Below are 24,765 nucleotides of genomic sequence, written 5' to 3'. Positions count from 1 at the left end.
AAATGGTTCCACTATTATTACAAGCTTTTTGTGGCCTACACTTTAAAAAAAACGTGCTAAAAGACACAGGCTCATAATCATATAGGGAACAAATTTTAAGTGCCATATAACACCGTGACCTATGTACCATATAGCGCCTGCGTAGAAGCATTTTGTGCTATAGTGGTATATCACCCCATATGGTGCTATATATTTAGCACTAAAAATGGTTCCCCTGTGATTACGACTTTTTAGTGTTATTTAGTAATATGAAAATATTAAAATTAACTTTAAACTACAAATGTTTAATTTTCCACTAATGCAATATTTTATTTTTGTTTGTTTCAATATATAATTTTAGCTAAATCATTAAAACCATTTCAGATTTGTTACATTTTGTGTGGACTGCTTTGTGAAAATGTTTTATTTACTTCACAAAGGCGTCGTTCACAAACATTAAAACAAAAGTTTAATGTCTGGTGTAAAACTTAACAAACGAGTACAAAGGTCATACAGCTTTCATCAGCAACATTTGCGTCAATACAGTTTGGAAATTATTATCTAAATATTTATGTAATTTGATGTATTGTTCTGGAATATACAATATTGGCGTTTAACATTTTTTTTTTTTTGGTTCTTTGTAGAATTGTTAACTTATATTTAGGCAATACTTATCGTTACAAAAGAAAATGTAATTTTGTGCCATTAAATAAATCCAATTACAAACGATATTATTATATTAGCTTATCCCACGGGGCTGTTGAATGGTTTATTCTGATAGGCTGAGAAATGTTCCATAGGCGTTGATTATTTTTCTGTAAACAGCACACCTGACCTGTCAAATGTCTTAAAAATAGGCACCAGAGTAATGTGGTAACCTTGATATAAGTGGAATAATTGACTCATTACCGCATTACCAACTTGGGTGTGCATTATTTTCTTATTATACCACGGGTCTGTTGAATGCTGCATTCTGATTGGCTGAGATATGTTCTATGGGTGTTGATTATATTTCTGTATACCGCACACCTAACTTGTCAAATGTATTAAAAATAGGCACCAGAGCAATGTTTGTGGTAACCGTGGTATAAGCGGAATAATTGACTCCGGTCCTTTGAATTATTTGAAAATAATACACACCTGCGGTGTGGTGCATTATTTTCTTATAATTCAATGGCCCGTCGTCAATTATTCCTTACTTAAGCATACCACGATCTTGATAGGCTACTTGACTAAAAAATAAACATTTTGATGCAAACATTCCCAGTAAATTAATTTGATTATTTTGTAGAGACAAAAATGTGAAAAAAAAACAGCTATAAAAGCACAAAATTGGACATTTAGTAGAAAGTCTAAACGAGTTTGATGTTGTGAAGGCTAACCTACTCTTTATTCAATGCAGTACAGTACCGGGTGAACCAGAACACAGAGGACAGAATGCACATTGAGTTTGTACAAGTAGCATAATTAAACAGAGATAAGAAAACATGAAACAAAAGTCATTCAAGTACAGCACTGTTGTAGTTGTTTTGTTCGTTGTTGGGTGGATAACATGGCTACAAACAGCTCTGAACCATAAAGGCCTACATTTGTATGAATATTTCAATATAAAGAGTTTGGTTCAAAAACAAGATAGTCAGTTAAAAAAAATTAATCTCGATGTTTGAATGTGCATTCCAATTAATATCAATAAAACTGCAGTTGGTTTGTTTTGAAGCATTCATAAAAAAATACAGCTAAGTAGCACAATAAAAACATGATAACTTAATAATAGACGGAGTTATCTCGTTTTAGAACCAAACTCTTCATAGTTTCTTATATCTTGCATCTTGTCACTTTAAAGACGCGACTCGCTGAGGAAAATTATATTCTTATAATTATATAAAATTATATGTATACACTTCAACATGGATAGTTTAACCAAAATTACAGTGCTAAATGACATCAATCCCTTTAAGTGCTGAGGAAAGTGATTTGGGACCCCCGAAAAAAAAAATTGCCGCTTATGATTTAATTAATACTGCAGACGCGTGACGTTAGTTTCTCTTTAAAATAATACAAAAATAAGCAAAACACAATAAATATATACACCCCTAAAATATGTTATCAATTACGTTTAAAAGACATACAAAATCAAGTAAGTGGATAAGAAAATGTCCTTCCTTTAAGCCTTACTTCAAGTTAAAAGTAAAAGTTTAAAGGCATAGTTCACCCAAAAATGAAAATTATGTCATCATTTACTCACCCTTATGTTGTTACAAACCTGTATAAATGTATTTATTCTGATGAATACGGCGGAAGATATTTTGAGAAATGTTTGGAACCATAAGCCGCATTCACTTTGAGGGTATTCTTGGAAATGAATGGGGCGAATGATCGATTTACAAACATTCCCCAAATATCTTCCTCCGTGTTCATCAGAACAAAAAAAAAAAAAAGAGTAAATTATAACAAAATTTAAATTTTTTGGGTGAACCATCCCTTTAACCTGAGCACGAGCTCATAGCTGACATTAAAATCTTAGATCTTATTAGTCAAGCACAGATCATTCAAACAAATTAGTATTTTAATACTTAACTATACTTATACTTTTAGTACGTTCATACAATATCACATTCAATATTCATACAATACCTAGGTTTGGCGATTACAGTATGTAACCACGATTTTGCAGGGTTTAACAGCGATAAAAAAGCAGTATTGGGAGAAAATAAACAACTTAAGGTGTTTGTGTCAACAAGGAAAATAAATAAAACAGTGGTGACATTAATCGCAGTAATATACTTCCACATACACAAGAGGGCGCCAAAGAGAACGATATAGAAAAAGCACAAGAAAATGATGCTATGGTGCTTCAGAGATCTCAAAATAGGCTGTTATTAGGTGATTTGTCGTCAATGTGTTGATTTTTTTGTGGTTGAACAGTCCTTATGGTTACTGAGTGCATACGGATCCGCGTCACTCCTGTTAAATGTCAAAACACAAAGTGACACATACAAGCTGTGACATCATCATCGTAGCTGGGATTTGAAGTCAGCCCTATGAGGAAGAAGAAAAACCTGTTCCCGTGTTTAATCCTGATTATCATATTCGTGCTATTATTCTTTTAGCTCACTAACAGTTCGAGAATCAGCATATACAGCATTTATAGAGTCGTACGGCATGCTCGCACACACTCGCTCGCAGAAAATCATCCGAGATTATGTGTGTAGGTCGAAATCGATGAGGTATGGCATGACTATACAACAGGAAGTAGGGAGGAAGACAGGCAGGTGGAAGAGAGGAAACGTGGTTTGAAAGACACAGCAGCATACAATTTAAGCACACAACATATCCAACCATAACTGAAGGCCAAAGTCATTAGTACGTATTTCACATAATCTACTGAATGTACACAAGCCTTGATGTTGAACCGCTCTGGGATTGGTTAATAGTTTTGGCCCAATCTTTCTGGTAAAGCTCTAGGTCCGACCTGAGCCGTCTGTATTACCTCTTTAAAAGCACAGTCATAGAAAACCCATCCTTGCGTTTGCCAGCCAGGTACTGGCGAGGTCACCAAGAAAGGGCCAATGATGGATTCAGCTCTTGGTATGGTTATAAAAGGGCAACAGCTACAGATTTGACTTAAAAATGTCTAAGTAGACTTGTAAAGACATATTTGTAGGTATAACAATATACATATACAGTTATATGCATATTTGTTATAACTGTGTGTATATTTATATCTAAAATCATAACATCACCACACATAGTCCTGAGGTGATGTCTCCAAGCCCTCATTTCTGTCCTTTACAGCAAATAAATAAAAAAATAATAATTAAAGTAAAAAAATGACCAGGGTGCGTCCATCATATGAGCTTTTTATATTTTAGCCACGCCCTGGACTCTGGTGAGTGGGCGTGGTTAATAAGCAGCAGCGTAAAATCGACCCAGTGATGGGTGGCTGGGGTTCAAGTCGAAGGATTGGGGGCGGCAGAGGCAGCGTTGGCGTTTGGACCACGATCGCCACTGTTGGCACCTGAAACACAACAGAGTCAGATTCAAAAAGTGGACATATATGTGTATTTATAAAAACATAAATGAAAAGACAGCGACCTGTCGCAACCGAGGCAGCAGAGTTTTCCACCTGGTTCTGAGCGTGTGGCGGGATGAGCATCGAGGTCAGCGATGGGTTACTGGACAACTCTGAGGAACAAATCCGATACAAAAACGTAAAGCACGTACCGCAGAAAACAGCAACTATTACTAAACAAATCTTAGGTTAAAAAAAGATTTAAAGTTTGGTGCAAAAGACTTATTAAATAAGCCTTGATTTAAACCAGATTTAAGACTAATCCTTGATAATGATTATAGGTTGATTATAGATTCTCGCAAAATTAGACTTATTAGGTGTCATGAAACATTTTGATAAAAAAGTAAATAGTAAGAAGCATAGTTACAAACATCTCTTCATGTACTATTTTGCACATGATTTCAAATGGCATCATACAAACCAATTTGGTTGTTTTTTCCACATTTAAAAGGAAAATTTTCATTACCGCAATGTGTCCATGACTGGATTTGGGTTCTTTGACATGGAAATATTTATAATTAAAAAATCTAAAAAATAAAAAGCTTCAGTGCATGTTATACTATGAACATTAAGTGGTATTTGGTGATCATTGGTAAATGTAGAGACAATAATAAGGAATATAAATGTGTTCAAGACCAATTTTCTCATCCTCTGCAACAATTTTCAATCATTGTTTAAGCCCTGAAGGAACTAACATTTAAAAAAAAAATTGGAACAGACATAATTGACTGTGACACTCAAGATGGCTACCAGGTAAGTAGTTCTTATTTTTTTCTCTCCAGATAAAATGTAAAATTTTGTGTGTCATAGTGCCTAGACATTTTAGTTCTCATTACCGAAACATGAGTTGTAAATGCAGATATTTAATGTAATATCATGTTGCGGTAATGATACTTTTTGATAATGATAATCTAAAAAATAAATAATTCTATAGGAAATATTTTTTAAATCCTCTAAAAATAATGGTTATAGTAAGTTCAGACCTTAATCTTATATGTGCAAAACAATTGCCTTCAAGGGCTTTTTAAAAATTCTGATGCTGGACACCTTCTAAATCTGGATTTCATGAGAATCACCGTTTGTGTGCATGTAGCATACCCTGTGTAGTGAAATTAAACAGCACAGGTCTTTCTCTCCCATTGGGAAGCTTTAAGTTGGGCTCACGAAGCTCGTCGAAAAACGTGTGAGCGCACGCCTCTAGAGGGGTGAAGCGGGCTGTTGGCGTGTACTCCAGCAACCGCGAACACAGTGCTATTGCCTCCGGAGGGGTGCGGGGCCGAAAAACCTACCACAGAACAGCATTTAGCATTCAATAACCCTGTTGCAGATAATCAAGTAAACATATACAAACTTAATGCTAATTTTGGAGATTTACATGATGTATTATTATACAGCATTATGTACACTAACCTTAGTCCACGGATGTGCTTTTATTTGTGGAAACTTAAACTCGGTGTAATTTGGGTTCATCTCACGGATCTGTTCTCGTGTAGGAGTACCCAACACCTGAGAGAAAAGATTCACAACATAATTTCAATGTGTCCAAAGTAATCAACAATTACTAATCTAAGTGAAGACCTGGCTTGCAGGGTTCCCACACCAATACCCTTAAATTTAAGACTAAATGTGGGGACACATTTCAAGTGAGAGCAAGGTTACATCATGTTACATTTTAAGATACAGTGTTACAGTTCCCTTTTAAGGGAACTCGTGCTGCGTCACTGCGTGACACTTTGGCGACGCCTCCAATGGTAAGTGCGTCTGAATGTGTATATCAAATTTAACCAATTGTGAGGCTTAATGACAAAGACAGGGTGACGCGTGAGCCAGGAAGTATATCGCTATCTGAAATATTGCCAAAGACGGCGTTACAGGGACGCAGGAAGTATGGCAAGGGAGACGCAGCGTCTCATTCCCTTCTCAGGGAACAACAGTTACATACGTAACGCGAGACGTGTTCATGTGTCAAACACAACTATGCAAAAAGCATTTTGGTATGAATCAACATTCACATACAGAACGTGTGCTTAAAAGGCTAGAATTTTTATGATATTATCCTACACTACACAGGGAATATGGATTTTTTTTTTTTTCAGAAAAAAACTTGCATAAAATAGATTTAAGCACTGTCAATGACCTGTACCTATGTATGTATATTTTCAAAAACTTGGCCTTGAATTATTTCCCCCAGATTCACAAACTTTCAAGGATTTCAAGGACACGTGGGAACCCTGAGTTTGAAAAATTGAACTATCATCCATCCACGCACACCCTTTTGTACCTTTATGATTTCAACCAGCTGATCCACACCACTGTCACCAGGAAATATAGGTTGTCCCAGCAGCAGTTCGGCCAGAACGCAACCCGCTGACCAAACATCTGTAGGGAAACAAATGAACATGCATTAACCACGGGGCATTCATGCTTTACATTTTATTTGTATGTGTGTTTCCTGGAAACTGAACCCACGTCCTTCGTGCTGCTACTGCTATGCTCTACCATTTATGACCCAGTCTGTAACAAACCAAGCTAAAGTCATTTTTTGGTGATTTTTGGTGTTTTCTACATGAAATCATCCTACATTATTTAACGCACATTCTGTGAAAATAAGAAATATAATCTTGATATCTTTAATATTGCCTGTGCTTTTTTACCGCGTTGTAGTTTCTACATCATCAGACCACTGAATCCCTTTATGGTGAGAAGTCTGAGACATCTGGCAGGACATTGTATAGATCGTTGCATTAGTATACTGTACCTATGCTGGAAGTGTAGTCTGTTGCTCCGAAAATGAGCTCAGGGGCTCTGTAGTAGCGCGAGCAGATGTAGGAAACATTAGGCTCCCCACGCACCAGCTGCTTAGCACTGCAGGAGTCCGAGAGAGATAGAGAATTAGAGATAACGGGAAATGAGTTGATACCAAAACGGCTATCATTATCATTAGATGGGAAAAACAAGTTATCTGAACAGGAATAAAGACTGTTAACACTATGGGCATTAACTGTAAAGTTATAAAAATCGTACTAAATAAGAAAACAACTGTTGGGATCACTTTCAGAACAATTTCTTTCAGCTGCCAACCATGATTAACAAGTAAACGTTGGAGTAACTAAATCAAGTGCATCAAAAAGCAACTTTTTTTCCTACCTTCCAAAGTCACAAAGCTTCAATACGGCCGTCTCCGGGTCCAGCAGGAGGTTCTGAGGTTTGATGTCACGGTGACAGATCCCGTATGAGTGAATGTACGCCAAGCTCCGAAACAACTGGTACATATACAGCTGAGAACACAAACATACACACGAACAATGAATATAATACACAAATAGAGTTCCCACCGTAAGTTCCTGACTTTCCCTGACTAAAAAACTGGAATTTCCAAGTCCAGAATGCCGTGAGCCTGGTAATGTGCTGTACACCATGAGTTTATAAAATGTACCTTAAATGCGTGACATTAATAAACAGTGCTAACAGACATTTAAATTGTAGTCAGCAGACGCTTGGACCCGGAGCAAATTTGATAAATGGAAACTAAATTTTAAAGCAACACACAAAAATCCCTGATACTCCATGACTTGGACAAAATTACATAAAATATCCTGTATGGAATTAGGGCGTCACGATGATTAAATAATCATCTCATCGCAAATGTTTGACCTAATCGCGATGATTTCAGATCACCGCAATGATTGCAGATCACCGCAATGATTGCACATCTCTTTAAAAACACAAGGGGGAGCTGCAGCACCTGTATAAATGAGACCGTATCAGATGGAGCTCCTTAACTGACATTGTACATTGCAAAGCCATTCAATACAGTGGAAAAAAAGAAATGCTTTTTTTAAAGAAATGCTGCAAAACTTTGATAAGCAGTATGAACTGTCAGGTAAAACATACATTTCCAAAACAGCAATTCCAAAGTTAGCTAAGTAAAGGAAGCTATTCTTAAGGATCTGTAAGGAATTTATTTTTTTAAGGCACTACAGACATGTGGTCCAGTACTATTACTACCTTAGAAGGATTGGCTATTATTTAAAGCCTGTTCTAGTATAGTCAGTTTATTTTGATTGCGTTTTTATTTTTAGTTAATTTTTCAGACACTTTATTATGTTTATTTCTTATAAAGAATTTTCGGAAAGATATTTTCATTAAATAATATGTTATGTGTATTAATATTTACAGCCAGGTAAACCTCGCAAAAGTTTTAATTGAAATAATCACAACAATGTGTGAAAATTATTTCATGAACAAACAAAAACATGTATGAGAATTAAATGTCAAAGCAATAAAACAGACAATTAATCGTTATAATCAACAATTTATTAGGCAATTAACCGTCACCCTAATTTCATAATCGTGACAGCCCTATCTAGAATAGACCTTTCAAAATTACAGAAATTTCATGACCCGTGGGAACCCTGATCAAACTACAATCTACAAAGAATCCAAACCAGCATGTGGCACTTGGAAATCCTGCTAAATGAGATTTTAAAAGCTAAAATTTTGCTCAAGGGCAGGCAACTGGCCTGTTGAAAAGTTTAACTCAACCAACAAGACCACCATGATACAGTTTCACCATTTCTGGTGCTTAGTTTAGATGGTGTACCACACGGCTGTGTCCTTCCACCAATAAATTTTTTTACACCAGCATGGAAATTCCTGCTCATCTTTCAGAGCTGAACAAGTTTTTCAGATCTGAACATATTTTTCAGAATTAAAGTTACCTTTACATAAACCATAGGCAGACTTTGCTTGGCTCTACTGTAGTGTCTAGACACCCTGTAGACGTTTTCAGGAACATAATCCATCACCAAATTCAGATACACCTCATCCTTCTGTGGACGTGACAGAGGGGGAGAAAACACAGATTAGATTCATAACAGAACATATAAACATATAAAACGACAGTTCACCCCAAAATAAAAACTACCTTAATTTACTTTAAATTACAGAATTTGTATGTTTTCCTTCTTTCGATAGTCAACATTCACTGTGTAAATGTCTTTTTATGCATTCAGAGAATTTATGTCTGTGATCACAAATTTTACACGTCATCTGGTCACTGTGATACTATGCACAGTATGCATACTACATACCGAAACTGTTCTGATAGTACCGAAATAACAGTATCCTAGTATATTATTCAGAACATAAAGCAGACTACACCTTTGCCTCCATGAAAAGATACTGTGATAGCTAATACCCATGAACTTTCACTGACGTCTGATGCTCCAGGTAGGTGTGTATGTATGTGTGTACCGGTATGTGGTGTGATGCCACATGATAAGAGCTGGACAGAGTTACATAACCGATCCCGTTTCTGTGACAGCAGTCGGGTAGTCGTGACGTGGTCGCATCAGTCAGGCACTATGTCATTGTGTTGGCATGGGGGTTGATGTGGGGTTATACACGTGAGAACAGCACTGCTCTCACCATCTGTCAATAACACAGGCGCAGACCCCTGTTTCTCTGCACACGTGCCCTCACAAGCACGCAAACACAAATGATTGGGCAATGCACCAAACCGTCCACTGTACATATTTAACATGCACACATCTTTACAGGAGAGAAAACATACAGTAGAAATGTGCGCTAAAGGACGCTACATCTCCAGCTAGTATCATCCATTAGGTTTTGGGGAAATTATTTCTGACATGATTTTTTTATGTATTCAAAAACCATAAATACAAAAAATATGACTCAAATGATATTCAGTTCAGGACAGGTTTCCACATGCAGCAAGGTTAAACAAGGTCTGTGCAGACCAATGTCCACATTATTTGAGTACTAAAGCAAAACCAATTGTGGTTTTGAGTCAAACATTTTTGATTATGTAACTTTCTCTATTGTCTCGCTGTTATTCTGTCACCAAAGAGCGGCACTGATACTGTAAGAATAACTCTATTCTAAGAGTAACTTTACACCCGTGGTCCCTCGCCGGGGCAGCGGCATGTATGCGACCCTTTGAGATCAGACTCCTGACATTTCAGAACACGGAGGGTTTATGGAAAGTTTTGACACCCAGCCACTGTAAATTTCAACAGAGAGACCAGCATAAAGTTACTCTATACGTAATCCATCAGCTTTCATTCGGTGGTCTGTGACATGCTTATTTATAATTATTACACGGCTCTCCGGAATGCTCGATTCTGATTGGTCAGTTGAGACAATTGCAGGTTCGTTCTTTTCAAATAATAACCGCTCCAAAGTAATAACGCATAGCCGGTACTACTTGTATGTTTAAAATCCATCCGCGCCAACAAAGATTACCGTTTGGCGCCATCTTGTGACAAACATTGGACAACCAAAATTAACAATGGAAAATTTCGACATTCATTTTAACATGTACGGTAAAAACAAAACGTTTGAACAGTGGATAGATTTGGACGATCCAAATGGCTCCCCAATTAAGACGAAAAAATGAAAATTGAACTACAAAGAACAAACAACGACAAGACACAGAGAGCTTACTAAGACTGAACTTGCCAAAATAGAGCATGACAGCTACGAAGCCAACACACAGAAAATACAGAGTGGGCAATAAGACTTCTCAAAGACTGGCTAAAAGAAAAAAAATGGAGACAGACATGTATGAAGCATCCTTAATAAGGTATTACGATCATTTTATGCATCTGTGCAAAGTTTCGCGGAAGGATAAAAATGTTAATTTAAAACAAATATGCCAATAAAATGTTTCAAATTCATATTCATGTCCAGTTTTTTCCTTATCTGGCAAGTAGCCGTGTAATAAGCGGGATAATGTACAGGCAGCCTGTAGTTATCTGGAAATAAGCCCCTTTAGTGTGATACAAGACCTGAACACACTGTCTGGGCTTATTTCGCGATAACTACCGGCTGCCTCTACATTATTCCTTACGAAGAATATACTTATAATTAGCCCCTAAAATATTTGGTCCTACGCTTTAAAGTTGCATTGTGGGACTTTTAATAGGATCTCTTGAGAGAAACACAATATAATGTACAGAACTATATTATCAGTGGTGTATAAAGACCTTACATAATGATCTGTATTGTTTTTATTACCTTAGAATGTTTTTATCTACATACACCACGTGTCTCCACACATGGAAGTCACTGTCATGTTTCTCAGTCCCTCCAGAAAAATGTGATTATGCGATCGCATGATTTAACGCATAATCAGCCAAAGTCCGCATATTTATGCGGGGGGGGGGCAAATTTTTTCAAATACGCCGCACTTTTGCAGCATAAAATGCAGATTTTCGTGTGCAAAATATGCAGGGCTTGCATGATTTCATAATCCCCGCATTTTTGTAGCAAAAATCACATATATCTTAGTAGATAGTTGAAAAATGTTGCATTTACCTCACACAAGCCTAGCCATGTCCCCTGTTGCCATGGGAACATTATGAAGTGACGTGATTATGTGACGTGAACATCATTTAAAAGCAAGTTCCCGAAATTTTTGCAAGTTCACGCAATTTCATCGCATAAAATTGCATAAATATTTCGCATATTCCATCACATTTTTTAAGAAAACGTGCCGCAAGATCAAGTGCTGCGTCCGAAACCGCCTACTTCATACTATATAGTACGTGAAAAGCAGTAGGCGAGGCGAGTAGTATGTCCGAATACAAATATTGAATCCCAAACCGCCTACTTCCATACTACATAGTATGTAAAAAGGGCTACTTTGCGTACTATATAGTATGGAAGTAGGTGGTTTGAGATTCAGCCAACGTATTCGAAAAACAGTCCCCGGATGACCTACTACTTCAGGTTAGATTTTGCAGTGTGCATACGATGGACGCTTCACTATCACATGATGCCCCGTGAGAGGAGTTATCCAACAAAGAAGAGGAGGCATGCGGCTGTTTTCCGCTGGAATGACATGACGTGATGACGACGGATGTCACGTGATGTAGCAACATGGCGGATGTAGTACGTCCAAATTTTATTCATACTACCAAGATTCATACTATACATTACCTACTGTTTTAACGGCAAGTAAGTAGGTACTTCATCTTATTCAGTACCTACTGTACAGTATGTGGTTTCGGACGCAGCCAAGGATTTTTCCTGCAACAATCACAAAAAAACTTTTTCTGGAAGGACTGGTTTCAACAGTAGCCCCAAACGGACAAACTGTTCTATGGAGCGCGTTTTATCCCTACGTTGCCTCAGTCGATGACATGTTTGTCCTGTGGCAGCTACCGTAGATTCTCATTGGGTTTTGAAGTTGAGGTTGGTTGCAATTCGCAATCTCACCACTAGATGCCGGATCTAATGCAAGCTCCTTTTTACCTACAATGTGAAAATATTTATCCTGTTGTTAAAACATCAAAACATAAAAGGGTAATTTTACTTTAATTCTGCAAGGGGCGCAATTTATTGTTAGTTAATTCCCATCTTGGTATCTTAAATGGACTCCAATTTATTTAAAAATAGGCTTATTTAACTCTAGCTCCCAAGAGTTAAACATTTGATTTTTTCAATTTTTACCACTTTTCGCATAGCTTAGCATAATTCATTGAATCTGATTAGACCACTAGCATCGCACAAAAAAACCCCCAAAGAGTTTCGATATTTTTCCTATTTAAAACTTGATTCTTCTGTAGTTACATTGTGTACTAAGACCGATGTAAAATTGAAAGTTGCAATTTTATAGGCCGCTATGGCTAGGAACTATACTCTCATTCTGGCATAATAATCAAGGACTTTTCTGCCGTAACACGGCTGCAGCAGGCGCAACGATATTACGCAGCGCCTGAAAATAGGCCCCTTAGTAGCTTTTAATAGCTGGGGATATTTCGGGCACTGCGTAATATCATTGCGCAGATATGCAGCCGATAATGAGGGATTTTTTTACACAATACGGTTGTTCATTTTAAATGCTTGTTAATGTCGCAAGTACTTGTTTGTTTTTATGATTTAAAATTAAATAACTCTAGTTGTGCAGCAACTTTGTGGGGAAAAATAAAAAATTCATGCAGTTTCACCATAACGGCACTTCACATAAGCTCTTTCAAACCACAAAGCTGCGATCTATATTTATATACCCTGTGATCAGACCCTTGTGTTTCCTGAAGTCGAGTACCTCTGGCATAAACTATGTATACATAAACATGTGGTGAAGGTTAGGTTACACTGTGGTACCTTGTTCTTCATTCTCAAAATTAAAGCCGTAATAGAAGTTATTACAGTCATTTTTGATGTCTGCAGCTTGCTTTGCGGTATATAACACTAGTGTTCTCATTACATGATCTTAAGACTCAGATATTTGTGTGATCTTATACATTTAAAGGAACATATGAACATACTTAGGACTGCACTTTGTGAACTCTCTTGTCCCACTCTCTATCTCTCTCTCTCTCAGTGTGTTCCCTAGGTTTATTGCACAGGCTTGTCATAAAAATAGGACTGTTAACAGTTTATCTCCTATACCGGGTTGCCCATCAATCAAAAGATCCCCAGCGACCTGCCAATGGCCCCTGCCGTGGTGACAGGTTTTGACAGACAGTGAGCCCCGAGGCAACAGCCATCACTGGATTAGCAGAAATCCCATCTCTAGGTTAACAGCTGTAAATGCTGTAACTGTCCGCCTAGCAGATGACTGTTTGTCTAAGTGTGTGTAAATCTCACGAAGAAATGTCAGTCATACATCCCCTTTAAATTAAAAGAATAAATATGAAATTATGTTGTGTAATGAAAAAGTCTACTTTTAAGACCAAGATTGTTTTGTAATGTCAAGATTCATAACATATGCCCTCCAAGTTCTCATGGCGCTCCAAATAAAGATTGGAGAGATACAACCCTACTGAAAAATCCAGCTAAGACCAGCATAAGCTGGTGAGCTGGTTTTAGATGGTCCCCAGCTTGGTTTTAGCTGGTTTTGCTGGTGTAGGAAGCTGGTTTTGCTGGTGTAGCAAGCTGGTCTAGCTGTGTTTTGGTCACATTTTAAGCTGGTCTAGCTGGACTTAGCTGGTCATGCTGGAATACCAGCTGGCCCACCAGCATAACCAGCTTTGTCAGGCTGGGAGGACCAGCGTAAACCACCTTAAACCAGCTAAAACCAGCTACAACCAGCTACCAGCTTATGCTGGTTTTAGCTGGATTTTTCAGTAGGGAAGCGAGCGACACTTACTTTGTCTCCGCTGGAGTAGAAGAAGTAACGCAGACGCACAATGTTACAGTGGTCCAATTTCCTCATGATCTGTAGCTCACGATTCTAATACGTAAAAAGACAGAAATAGAAAGAAAAATACATTATTATCAAAACAGTAGGTAGTTGATAAACCCAACGATTGAAAAAGAAATTGAGCAAATTAAACAAGAAATCTACAAAACAAGAAAGGCTAAATATTGCGTTTATCTTGTTATCAACAGTTGTGAAGTGTAGTTCTGGGCAGTATATCGCATATCAGTTATTATCAAGATAATTGTTATGTAGATATAAAATTTCAGAACATCATGTATAGAAAATATGAAAATTAAGACGAATGCGTCAAAGACGACACTAATAGCCAATTTCACTCCCCTTTTCCATCTCATGAGTTGCGCAAAATGTAACTTGTCGTTTTTAAAATAGCGACAGCAAGTGGCAAAGGTATAGAAAGCGACACAGTAGTAGGCATGGGCCGGTATGAGATTTTGTCGGTATGATAACCTTAAGCAAAAATACCACGGTTTCACAGAATAGCAATTTTGCAATTGCAGCACTAAAATGTGTTATTTTCAGACGTATACAAACAACAACTTTTAACTGGACACAATGCATTTTATTTTCAAGCAACATACAACATGTATGCTAGGTAAAAATAAAGCCTTTAAATTATAATTTTCTTTCAAAAAATATTTTTTGTAATTGTAAAATTACATGACTTAATGATTTCAGGGTTTATACAGAAATCCTTAAGTTAAATTTACTACTTTTTTACTACCTTTTTACTACCTTCAGAATATTTTTTAAAACCATCACGACACTGAATTGCAAGTGTTAATCAGCGACCTTTCTATTATTTACACAGATTTTGACATATATAACATACAAAAAAAGAATTAAAGTGAAAAAATTCTTCTGACTGAAATATTTTTCAGGCCAAGTCATATTCCTTTACCTAACACTATGTAGGCGAGACCAATAGCATTTTAAGGGGAGATTTTAATAAATTCCATATTGAAGTCTCATGTGGCATATAGGTAGCTGTAGTTTGCAGGGCATTTCAGATTAAGGCGAAACAGCTAAATAACTCACTATACTGTATAAAAAGAAAACATGAATATCACCACCTTTAATGAATCTTTTATTAATTATTTATTAATTGTAAATGTATTTATTTTAGCATTTACTAATAATTTTTTAATCAAAGTTGAAACTGTTAACATTAGTGAATGCACCATGAACCACCATCAATTACTGTAATGACATAAACAAGAATTAATTAATGATTATATACTCTATATTTTTCATTGTTTGTTCATGTTATATAATGCATTTACTAATGTGAACAAATACAACTTTTTAATATCATATTATTCAGTACCCACAAACGAATAATCCAGGGTCTGTTCTGTTCACACAACAGCTTACAGTCACAGCTCTAATACAGTAACGTTATGTATGAATATAAACCCTGAACAAGTAACTCGAGTCAAACTCATGTAGAATTCGCACAGGATGTCAGTAACCATAGTGACAGTTGTAAATTGAATGACTGTACTTTATCAACAAATTATTATGTTACAATAGAGGCAGCGCTGATGTGCTAGTTTATGCGCAATGTTTCTGCTGTTTACTTTCTCCTAAGACCTACATGGTCGTGTTTATATGAGGATATTTGCAAAGACGGGATTTTTGACGCATGTGTGTTATTTAAGGCCAATAAAGCGGCAAAAATACGTACAACACAAGCTCAATGAGAAACGAATGTGCGGCTAGCGTGCTCCTCTGACACAGAAACAGCGGACGCACTGTTGTTTGTGTTTGAATGGTTTAAAATCACCTGTTTTTAAACTGCTGTGGTTAAATATATGTACAAATGTTACGTTTTTGTGACCACAGCAAATGCAACTGCAAGAACCGACAGGTGGATGACATCAAAGTCCCGCGAGAGCATTTCGGAAGCAGTCTCCTCTTATGATTCCTCGTCAATCGCTCTAACAGGATTTGGATGTCATCTGCCTCTTGGTTCTTGTGGATCCACATGAAGTTTACCCACGAGTTAAACAAACCCGTTGTACCAGCCACTGGCTATATCAGCATAGCATTAAAAAGCGTGCCGCGGATGATCAGTAACGTGAGAAATCATTTACCCCCAAAATACAGGACCCTTTACGTTAGTAATACTGTGCAAAGACACGCAATTACCTGTTTGGTTTTCTTAGCCCACGAACTGAAAGGCTTGCCAATCTTCATTATTTCGCTAAGCCAAGTCAATCGTCTTTTACACCTTTATCGATCTTCAAAACATCGGAGCCTTCCTGCATTATAAGTTTGTCCATGCTAGCTGAAAAAGTTTTACCTCAGCTTAACGTGATACAGTCAAAAAACCCGAAGTGGATCCGGTCCGTAGTGATTACAGAACGCTTACAGCGGAGAGAGGAACGTAATTTGGCTCCACTCCCGGCTTTGATCACATCCCAGAGACGAAAGATCTTTGATTATTTGCCCAGATATGCAGGTGATTTGAACTAATTTCCAGGCATCATAACATTACAAAAGGCAATCGACGCTTACTACTTTTTACTACTTTTTACTGGCCTTAATTTGGCATAATTTAATTTACTACCTTTTACTACCTTTTACAACCCCGCGGAAACCCTGGATTTAATTAATTTTGTGTAAACCCAGCTAATACTTTGCAAACGGTATTACAGAAAATGTTGAAACCTCGACTGTTTAAAACCTCGGTATACCTTGAAACCGGTAACCGGCCCATGCCTACACAGGAGTGAATGATGAATTAGGCCGCGTCCGAAATTTTTGATATGCTGCTTTCGGAGGTGTGTGGGAAATGTGATTGGTCGAGCCAGGTCGAGTTTGAAAAAATAAAATGGTGGCCAAGAAAGTGGTTGGAGCACAAATTTTGTGTAAATAAAGTAAAATTTTCACTTTTTACTCCTTTTGATTACATTTCTAGCAAGAAATTCATATTTTTAAATGAAGAGTTTCGTTGCAAAACGAGATAACCACCGTTTTGTTAATTGTTCAGAAATCTTGTTTTTTGGTTGTGCAGTCAATTCAACTGCAGTTGGTTTGTTTTGATTTAAACCTTCATAAATTAAAAAATACAGCTAAGTAGCACCATAAAACAAAATAATAAACTTGTTTTGACAAAAATGTTAAAAACTGTATTTATCTCGTTTTGCAACGAAACTCTTCAAATATGCAATTAGTTAAAGACAAAGGCGCTCTCTGTTTATATTTCAAGAATTCTGAATTCCGTTACGCTGCCTATGAAGATTGTCCAAATGCGTTTCCCGAAGATGCCTTCATGTCGCCAAAGTCATTGGCTCATGAAGCAGCGAGGCAACAAGTCAGCTGCCTTCGGTTTCGGACACAGCCTTAGTCCCCAAAACGAATACACGTTCCAGACAACTCCGATTTAGGATATTTCCCACCTCAAACCGGAAATTATGTCTAAAGTACACTTAAAATGTTATTAAATCATTTGTTACACTAATGTTTTAATGATACTAAATACTTTTAACATTACTTGGAGGTGAGTAATATCCTAAATTTAAAGGGGAAATTTCACAAGACTTTAAGATGTCAAATAAATCTTTGGTGTCCCGAGAGTACCTATGTGAAGCTCAAAATATCATAAAGATAATTTATTATAGCATGTTACAATTTCCACTTTGTAGGTGTGAGCAAAGATGTGCCGTTTTTTTTCTAATTGCAAATGAGCTAAATAGCAGTGCCATGGCAGGGTAGTTCCGATTACAGGGTGGTATTATCCCCCTCTGACATCACAAGGGGAGCCAAAATTCAATTACCTATTTTTTAACATGCTTGCAGAGAATGGTTTACCAAAACTAATAGGGATGTAACAGTATCAAAAATTCATTGTACGGTAATATTTCGGTATGATGCCCGCAGTACGGTAATTATTGGACATTTACGGGAAGGAAAAAACAAATGAAACAAGACTGAACATTACAATGTACAAAGTGTAGTGTAGTGTAGTGTTTACAATTTTCATAAAAAGGACAAAAATAATGTGTCAGGACAAAAGTCAGATTTTCATGATATGTCCCCTTTAAGTTGTCTGGATGCAGCAATAATCTGTAATATGGGAATGGTTTTGTTTTCAGATACTAAACCAAATTTTAGGTGTGATTGAAGCGTGAATGTTAAACATGTTTCGGTTCGTCATCTACACATTTAAAACTCTTACCTTAAACCTTTTGTCCTGCAGAACCTTCTTTATAGCCACCATCTCTCCAGTGTCACAAAGCTTTGCCTGATATACGACCCCAAACGAGCCATTCCCGATGACCTTCGTGTCCGTATAACTGACCTCCTGAGGTCGGTCGGGACCCTGACCGGGGGTAGCGGCTACCGTTGTGACCTTACTGCCGTCTTTATCTCCTAATGTCAGAGATTAAAGAGGAAAAAGTATGAATGAAATATGTTTTAATACATTGGTAAATCAAGGCACCATACAGTTCCAGTAAAACATCACAGTGTTATTTTACAGGATGCTTAGCTTACTGCAGCTTTGTGTACTGCATATTTTTTGGCAAATCATATTTTCACACCACGCTAAGGATTCCAAAGAAAAAGCAGAAATATAAACTACTAACTCAACCCTTTGTTAATATACTTAAAATATAAACATGCGGTAGTTAGTATGTACAATTTCATGCATAACAGCTGTTGTAATCCTGTCTGGGGAGCTTCTGTTAAGTACTGTGGCTGTTGCCATGCTTTATTTCAGTCTATGGGACCCATTTCTAATCACATACGATTGGTGTCATTAGTGTGAAAGTGTGTGTAAGCGTTCAGCAGATCAGGTGAGCAGTAAAAATGCAGATAGTGCACGTTCAGCGCGGAGAGTTGTGATGAGTCAGGGGGCGTGTGAGCACACACACACTCGTGCAATGAGATAATAAAGATCTCTGCTCGCTAACTTGCTCAGCGTGAAGTTTGAATTGAGTCACGGTCCATTACGCACCCAGATCATCTTACCCATCATGCTCCTCCGACACCATCCAACTTCGAATACGCTAGTCATTTAGCAATTCAGATCAACCAAGTCATTTAAACACACACACACACATTCTAACAGACGGTTATCAATATGATTGTCTTTTAGCGTCAGGACTGCTAAAAAGAGATAAATAATTTATGAATAAACAAATTATTATTGAACTGTACTTAGCAAATTATTAGAGATGCACCGATACATCGGCCTATAATCGGTATAGGACAATAAAAGCACTTTTTCACACTATCGGCCGATTGTTTAAATGCAGCCGATAATCAAAACCTATAGTCAGAAAAGAGACCAAGAAAATGCAATAAATATAAGTTCTGTGTATAGACGGTTTCATCGGACGCACGTTTACTTCTGGTTTCAGTTTTTTTTAAATGGTCTGACTAGTTGCTCAACTGAACTCAAATGTTTTGGTTTCCTAGGTAATCTACGTGTTGTTTATTTTGCTTGTTATATAAGTAAACTACGTTTAAAGGGGACAGAGAATGAAAAAACATTTTTACCTTGTCTTTGTTGAATAATGGTAGTCTACCCACATTCACAAACATACAAAAAGTGCTAAACATGCTAAACATCTCGGTCTCACAGAAATTCCTCTTTTAGAAATGTCAGCCAGAAAACAGCCCAATCTGAAAAATTGATGCTTATGACATCACAGGCATCTAACTGCCCCTCCACTTTAAAATAATTGGCTACATTTTTTGAGTGGCAGCAAAGTCAGCCAATTAGTAATAAGATTGCAAGTTAATCCAGTAGGGGGAGCCAAATAGGTGCAAAACCACTTGTTTAAAATCCCCCACCCTAATAGAGCTATCTGAGAGAGGTTTTTAGGAAGCTTGTAAGGCATTACAGACCCAAACAAATTTTTTTTGTCTACATGTCACATCACAGAACAAGGATAAATACTCCGTTCAATCATTCTATGTCACCTTTAAAGTACTTTGTTGTTATTTATTCTTAGCGGAGTTTACCGGAAGTTACGTGTTGACCATGAAAGTCAATGGTCATTATATGAATGAATAACATTCAGAAAATGTAATCTTCAGAATTTAGTCAATGCAAGTTAATATAACCCCCAAACTATCGTCATCGGCATATATCAAGCTGAAAAATCGGCTAAAAAATTTAAGAAATACACCGATAAAGAAACAGTAACCCACAAATTTTGACAAATTCACTTCCATGACTTTAATCATTTCTGATTAACAGGTTAGGATTAGGGATGCAAAATATAAAAAATATAACTTGCTAAATGATGCAATACGATAATGCTTTAAGTTTGTAAAATCAATTTGAACTTATTAAAATATGTTTTAAAACTAAAACATTTAATAAAAAAAAAACATGTTTTACATTCTTTCTGATTGTTGATCATCTTGCAGATGTCATAGCACACACAAGCACTCATTTGTTTGCCAAAACATTGATTAAACATAACCTCTGAAAGAATTAAAAGTATTCAGTTAATGCAAACTATTGCGATATGCATATTGCCATATCCACTTTTGTGATATTTCGTTACATTTGTTATGTGCAGTCCGAATTAAGATTTTTTAACATTTATTGAGATTACGAACATAGCATATCTTAAATCTAAGAATATCTAAAAAAAAAATGCATATATAACACACTAAACAAATGATGTCAATGAGAAACACTACAAATACGGCAATAGCTATGCTTCCATAACCATGATTTTATGTGCATTTTGAAGTATCACATCAAAAACAATAAAAAAATAAAACATAAAAAAATCCCTTAATTTTTACAAAAAAAGTTAACTTGATGAAAACACACCTAATTCGCAATTCTTTGTTTTTATTTTTTGAATTTTGAAAAGATTTGCTTCACATTTGGATGAAAACCCAACTTATTTGTCGGCCACCAATATTTATCTGCCATTTTTAATCAATTAAATTTTTATCGGCATATCTAGCAAGACAAATATACAGTTTAGTAAATAACTGTGTAGGCACCGAGTTGTATAATGTCTAAGTGAGTTTGAAATATTTAATATAAAGACAACATGATTAAAACAGTGATCAGATGACAAAAGTTCAAATAAGTGAAGTGAGAAATATCGGTACACTGAAAAAAATTATTCATTGAATTTTTTTCTTAAGGTAAGTGGTTGCAATCAATTTATTTAAGCTACATTTAAACAAAAGTTTTATATTTTATTTTACTTTACCAATCTTTTTTGTTTAAATGTAGCTTAAATAAATTGATTGCAACCACTTACCTTAAAAAAATTGATTAAATTCAATGATTTTTTTTTCAGTGTATTGGCCAATAGTTGTTTGTTAAAATTATCGGCTAAAAAAATCCTATTAGTGCATCCTTAACAAACTCATGTAAGAAACTTCATATATTTACCTACTCTCTAATTATAATTTTCATTAATAAAAGGACATATTTAAGTATGTTGGCACTAAATTCTGCTGACTTGTGCAGATTTACCCCAGACACAGACTCCATATCGACCCACAAAAAAGTATAAACATGCTCTTTAGACAATCACTATTATGGATCTTTTCCTGCAGTGTTGTCAAAATGCAGTCCTGGAGGAACACCGTCCTGCAAAGTTAAGGTTCAACATTGCTCCAACACCTGTCTGTAATTTTCAAGTAACCCTATGATTAGCTGGTTAAAGTGTTTCATTAGAGCCAAGCTAAACTCTGCAAAAGGATGGCCCTCCAGGACTGGAGTTTGACAACTGTGTTTTAAACGGGTTCGCAGTTTTACATTCTTTGAAATGAGCTAATTTCGAGAAACAGCCTGCTGCTATTATACACGAGCATGTCTATATACCGTAATGAACACATTACACAGACATTCAGGTGTAGCCCCTCATAAGGAGGACACACCCAGCAGAGGCGGCCATGCAGCCTAAGGCCTGGGCGTTACTATAGCAACAGCATGATGAGTCAGCTGGTACGACTGATGCTGGGCGATCCGATTAGACCACCGACAGGATCGCATGCTTGCTGAAACCCATTTATGCATGCATAATATTAGATATAGCCTCACACGCTCCCTTTCACTCACATGGGTGCATTTTACACCTCATCTACGCAAATTCATTTTGTGAACGCACGCAGATCACATTTCACACCGATATAAAAATATTCAGGACTGCTTATGTAGAATTGTATAGCTGCTGGCCACTATTTCCTATAATGAATAGACTACATTTTTTTTTATCAAAATTCACTCACATACGAGCTTCATATTTACTGCTTTGAACCCTACACTCTGAAAACAAATGGTGCTGTGTAGCACCGAGATTGGTTCTTTGCTCGTGGTCATGGAATAACCGTTTTGGTGCCATATAGCACCGGTGAAGCACCAGTGAAGCACCTGTGTGGAACCAAATAGGGGCCATGTAGCACCACATATGGTTCTGCGTGGCACTATGTGGTTCTGCACGGGTGCTTCGCTGGTGATTCGCCGGTGCTGTGTGGCACTGGAGGCGGTTCTTCTATGATTGCGAGCAGAGAACCCCTTTTAGTGCTATATAGCACCGTTTGTTTTTAGAGTGTATGGAATGCTTACCCCATGGACTTCCAAGTAAATTTGGTCTTTTCAAAGACTTCCAAAGCAAACAAAAAAGGGACTTAATTCCCAGACTAAAGTACTAAAAGTTTACTTATGGACAATGTCTGTCAAATCTGTGACCAGAAACCAAGTTATATTTTTTGGCCATTTTTGCCTTTATTTAAAGGTGCAGTGTGTATATTTTAGAGGCATCTAGTGGTGAGGTTGTGATCTGCAAATGCAAGAAATCGAACTTGGGTTGCCGAAAGTGCAAAAGCACCACATGTCGGACACTGCCCCCTACACCATCGCCTACGACCAGATACAAATTTTAATAAAAAAATCACTTTTGGTTTTTTTTGGGATGCATAACACACACAAGGATGTGTTAGAATGCCAGTCAGACTCTGGGACTAATTACTCAATCCACAAGTCTTCCCCTGCTGTCAAGCTATGACATTAATAGTCACAAATAGACATGACTAGGTGGGCAAGGGAGACATTTGGGAAAGAACCGGAGTCAGAGGTGAGTCACATGCAACCTTCTGATGCTCCTTTCCTGAAGAGCGAGGTGGTGAGATATGCATCATTAGTGCAGGAAATGAGTGATCCAGCTGGGCTGGGCCACAGGAGAGAAGCCTGTCAATCACACACCGTGGGGCAGGGCTTGAAAGAGGTAAATTGTCATTTTAACAGATCTTGCACCTATATGAAAGAGGTCCTAATATGGTAGACTCAAAACAAGTACTATAGGTGTACAAATTTGAGGATGCTATAATAGGGAATATATTTTTTTAGGAATATCCTTCATTGATAGTTATACCAGCGCCTCTGCTGAGTGTGGGTGTACCACTGCAACCTCCAGGTACTACAAAGATGTGAAGTGATGCCAAGGCATGGGGATTTCCTCACAACACAATGCAGCAAATCACTTTACATTGAGCAGATCTAATCATAAGAGACAGGACCTGGCCCATCCCTTGAGATTCACCATTACATTAGGATACGTTTCAGAAACAGTCCATCAAATCATAATCATAACCATAAGCTCGTTTCGTGTTTTTTTTTACTTACGATGTTTTACTGAGATGGGTTTTGATATCAGATCTAAAATATAAGATACAGTCACTTACTGCTGACTTTCATGTTGCCAAAGGCTGAAGGCTGCGGCAATGGTTTGCAGCTCTCGGCAAATGAGGTGGTCCTAGGCCGGCCCGACATCTCCCAAGATCTTCTCTTCTTTTATCCTTACTATTTAGGACTTTTGACACGGAAACAAATATCTGGATCTCCAAAAAGTTCACTGTTTATTACTCTGGGATGTATCTTTAAATGTAACGATTTCAATGGTGTGGTGGTGGTCAGCTGATTTCATCACCTCCGACTTGTAGATGAAGATGCGAGAATTTAAGCATCAATATGCGTTTAAAAACACTTTATAAACAAGATTGTATAAATATAGTCCCGTTTTGGTGTTAGAAAATGAGTCCAAAAAACATACTCAAGACATATTCAGTCAACAACTGTTCTTCATATCGTGGACGCAGCTCTCGTAAGCGCACTGATAGAAATATGTTAGCAGGTTTCGGTTTAACCGTTCACTTCATATATTCTTCATACGGAGCCGGTTTGTATAAAAAAGCTGAGACTTGCCATGCCCGCATCAGCCCAATGAAATTGATCCAGAGGCGATAAAATGAAAATAATTTAGGCCTTTCGCCTCAAAAAGACCAGACGGATGGTGTCGGCTTTTCCATGGTTCATCATAAAAGACGAAAACCCGTTTTGTTCTTCGCTTTTGAGTAACACGAGTGATGTTTAAACCGCGCTGGATGCCTCCTGCCGGAAAGTAAGTAAAGCATAGCGCAGTCCTATCCTATCCTCTCTGCTGCTGTTACATTTAGGGACGATTTGGGCGTGTACGACTTCGCGCTGCGCAGCCGATCCGTCCTATGACATCGAAGTAACGCGAGAGCGATA

The 24,765-nt window shown here is 37.2% G+C and overlaps 1 protein-coding gene across 1 annotated transcript; it reads right to left on the bottom strand.

Annotated features, from left to right (window-relative positions):
* Positions 1 to 1,340: 1,340 nt before the first annotated feature.
* On the bottom strand, positions 1,341 to 24,727 carry gsk3bb (glycogen synthase kinase 3 beta, genome duplicate b). Its single transcript, XM_055204560.2, has 11 exons — positions 23,919 to 24,727; positions 18,427 to 18,620; positions 14,172 to 14,255; positions 8,773 to 8,883; positions 7,199 to 7,329; positions 6,810 to 6,916; positions 6,333 to 6,430; positions 5,462 to 5,557; positions 5,150 to 5,336; positions 4,075 to 4,164; positions 1,341 to 3,997 (listed from the first exon to the last, which is right to left on the bottom strand). The coding sequence occupies exons 1-11, from the start codon at positions 24,004 to 24,006 to the stop codon at positions 3,930 to 3,932; spliced, it is 1,254 nt and encodes a 417-aa protein (XP_055060535.1). The 5' UTR covers positions 24,007 to 24,727; the 3' UTR covers positions 1,341 to 3,929.
* Between the last annotated feature and the right edge of the window lie 38 nt (positions 24,728 to 24,765).

The sequence above is a fragment of the Misgurnus anguillicaudatus genome, chromosome 3 (assembly GCF_027580225.2).
Source record: "Misgurnus anguillicaudatus chromosome 3, ASM2758022v2, whole genome shotgun sequence".
NCBI lineage: Eukaryota > Metazoa > Chordata > Actinopteri > Cypriniformes > Cobitidae > Misgurnus > Misgurnus anguillicaudatus.
Note: the sequence above shows the minus strand (reverse complement) of the source record. Positions and strands in the feature narration are given on the sequence as shown.

Excerpts from the sequence above, each read along its gene's own strand:
- gsk3bb (XM_055204560.2), bottom strand. The coding sequence starts at position 24,006 with ATGTCGGGCCGGCCTAGGACCACCTCATTTGCCGAGAGCTGCAAACCA. Across the intron at positions 14,256-18,426 it reads TGCAGGACAAAAGGTTTAAG|AATCGTGAGCTACAGATCAT; the intron begins GTAAGAGTTTTA and ends TTTACGTATTAG. Across the intron at positions 7,330-8,772 it reads TGCCTATGGTTTATGTAAAG|CTGTATATGTACCAGTTGTT; the intron begins GTAACTTTAATT and ends TTGTGTTCTCAG.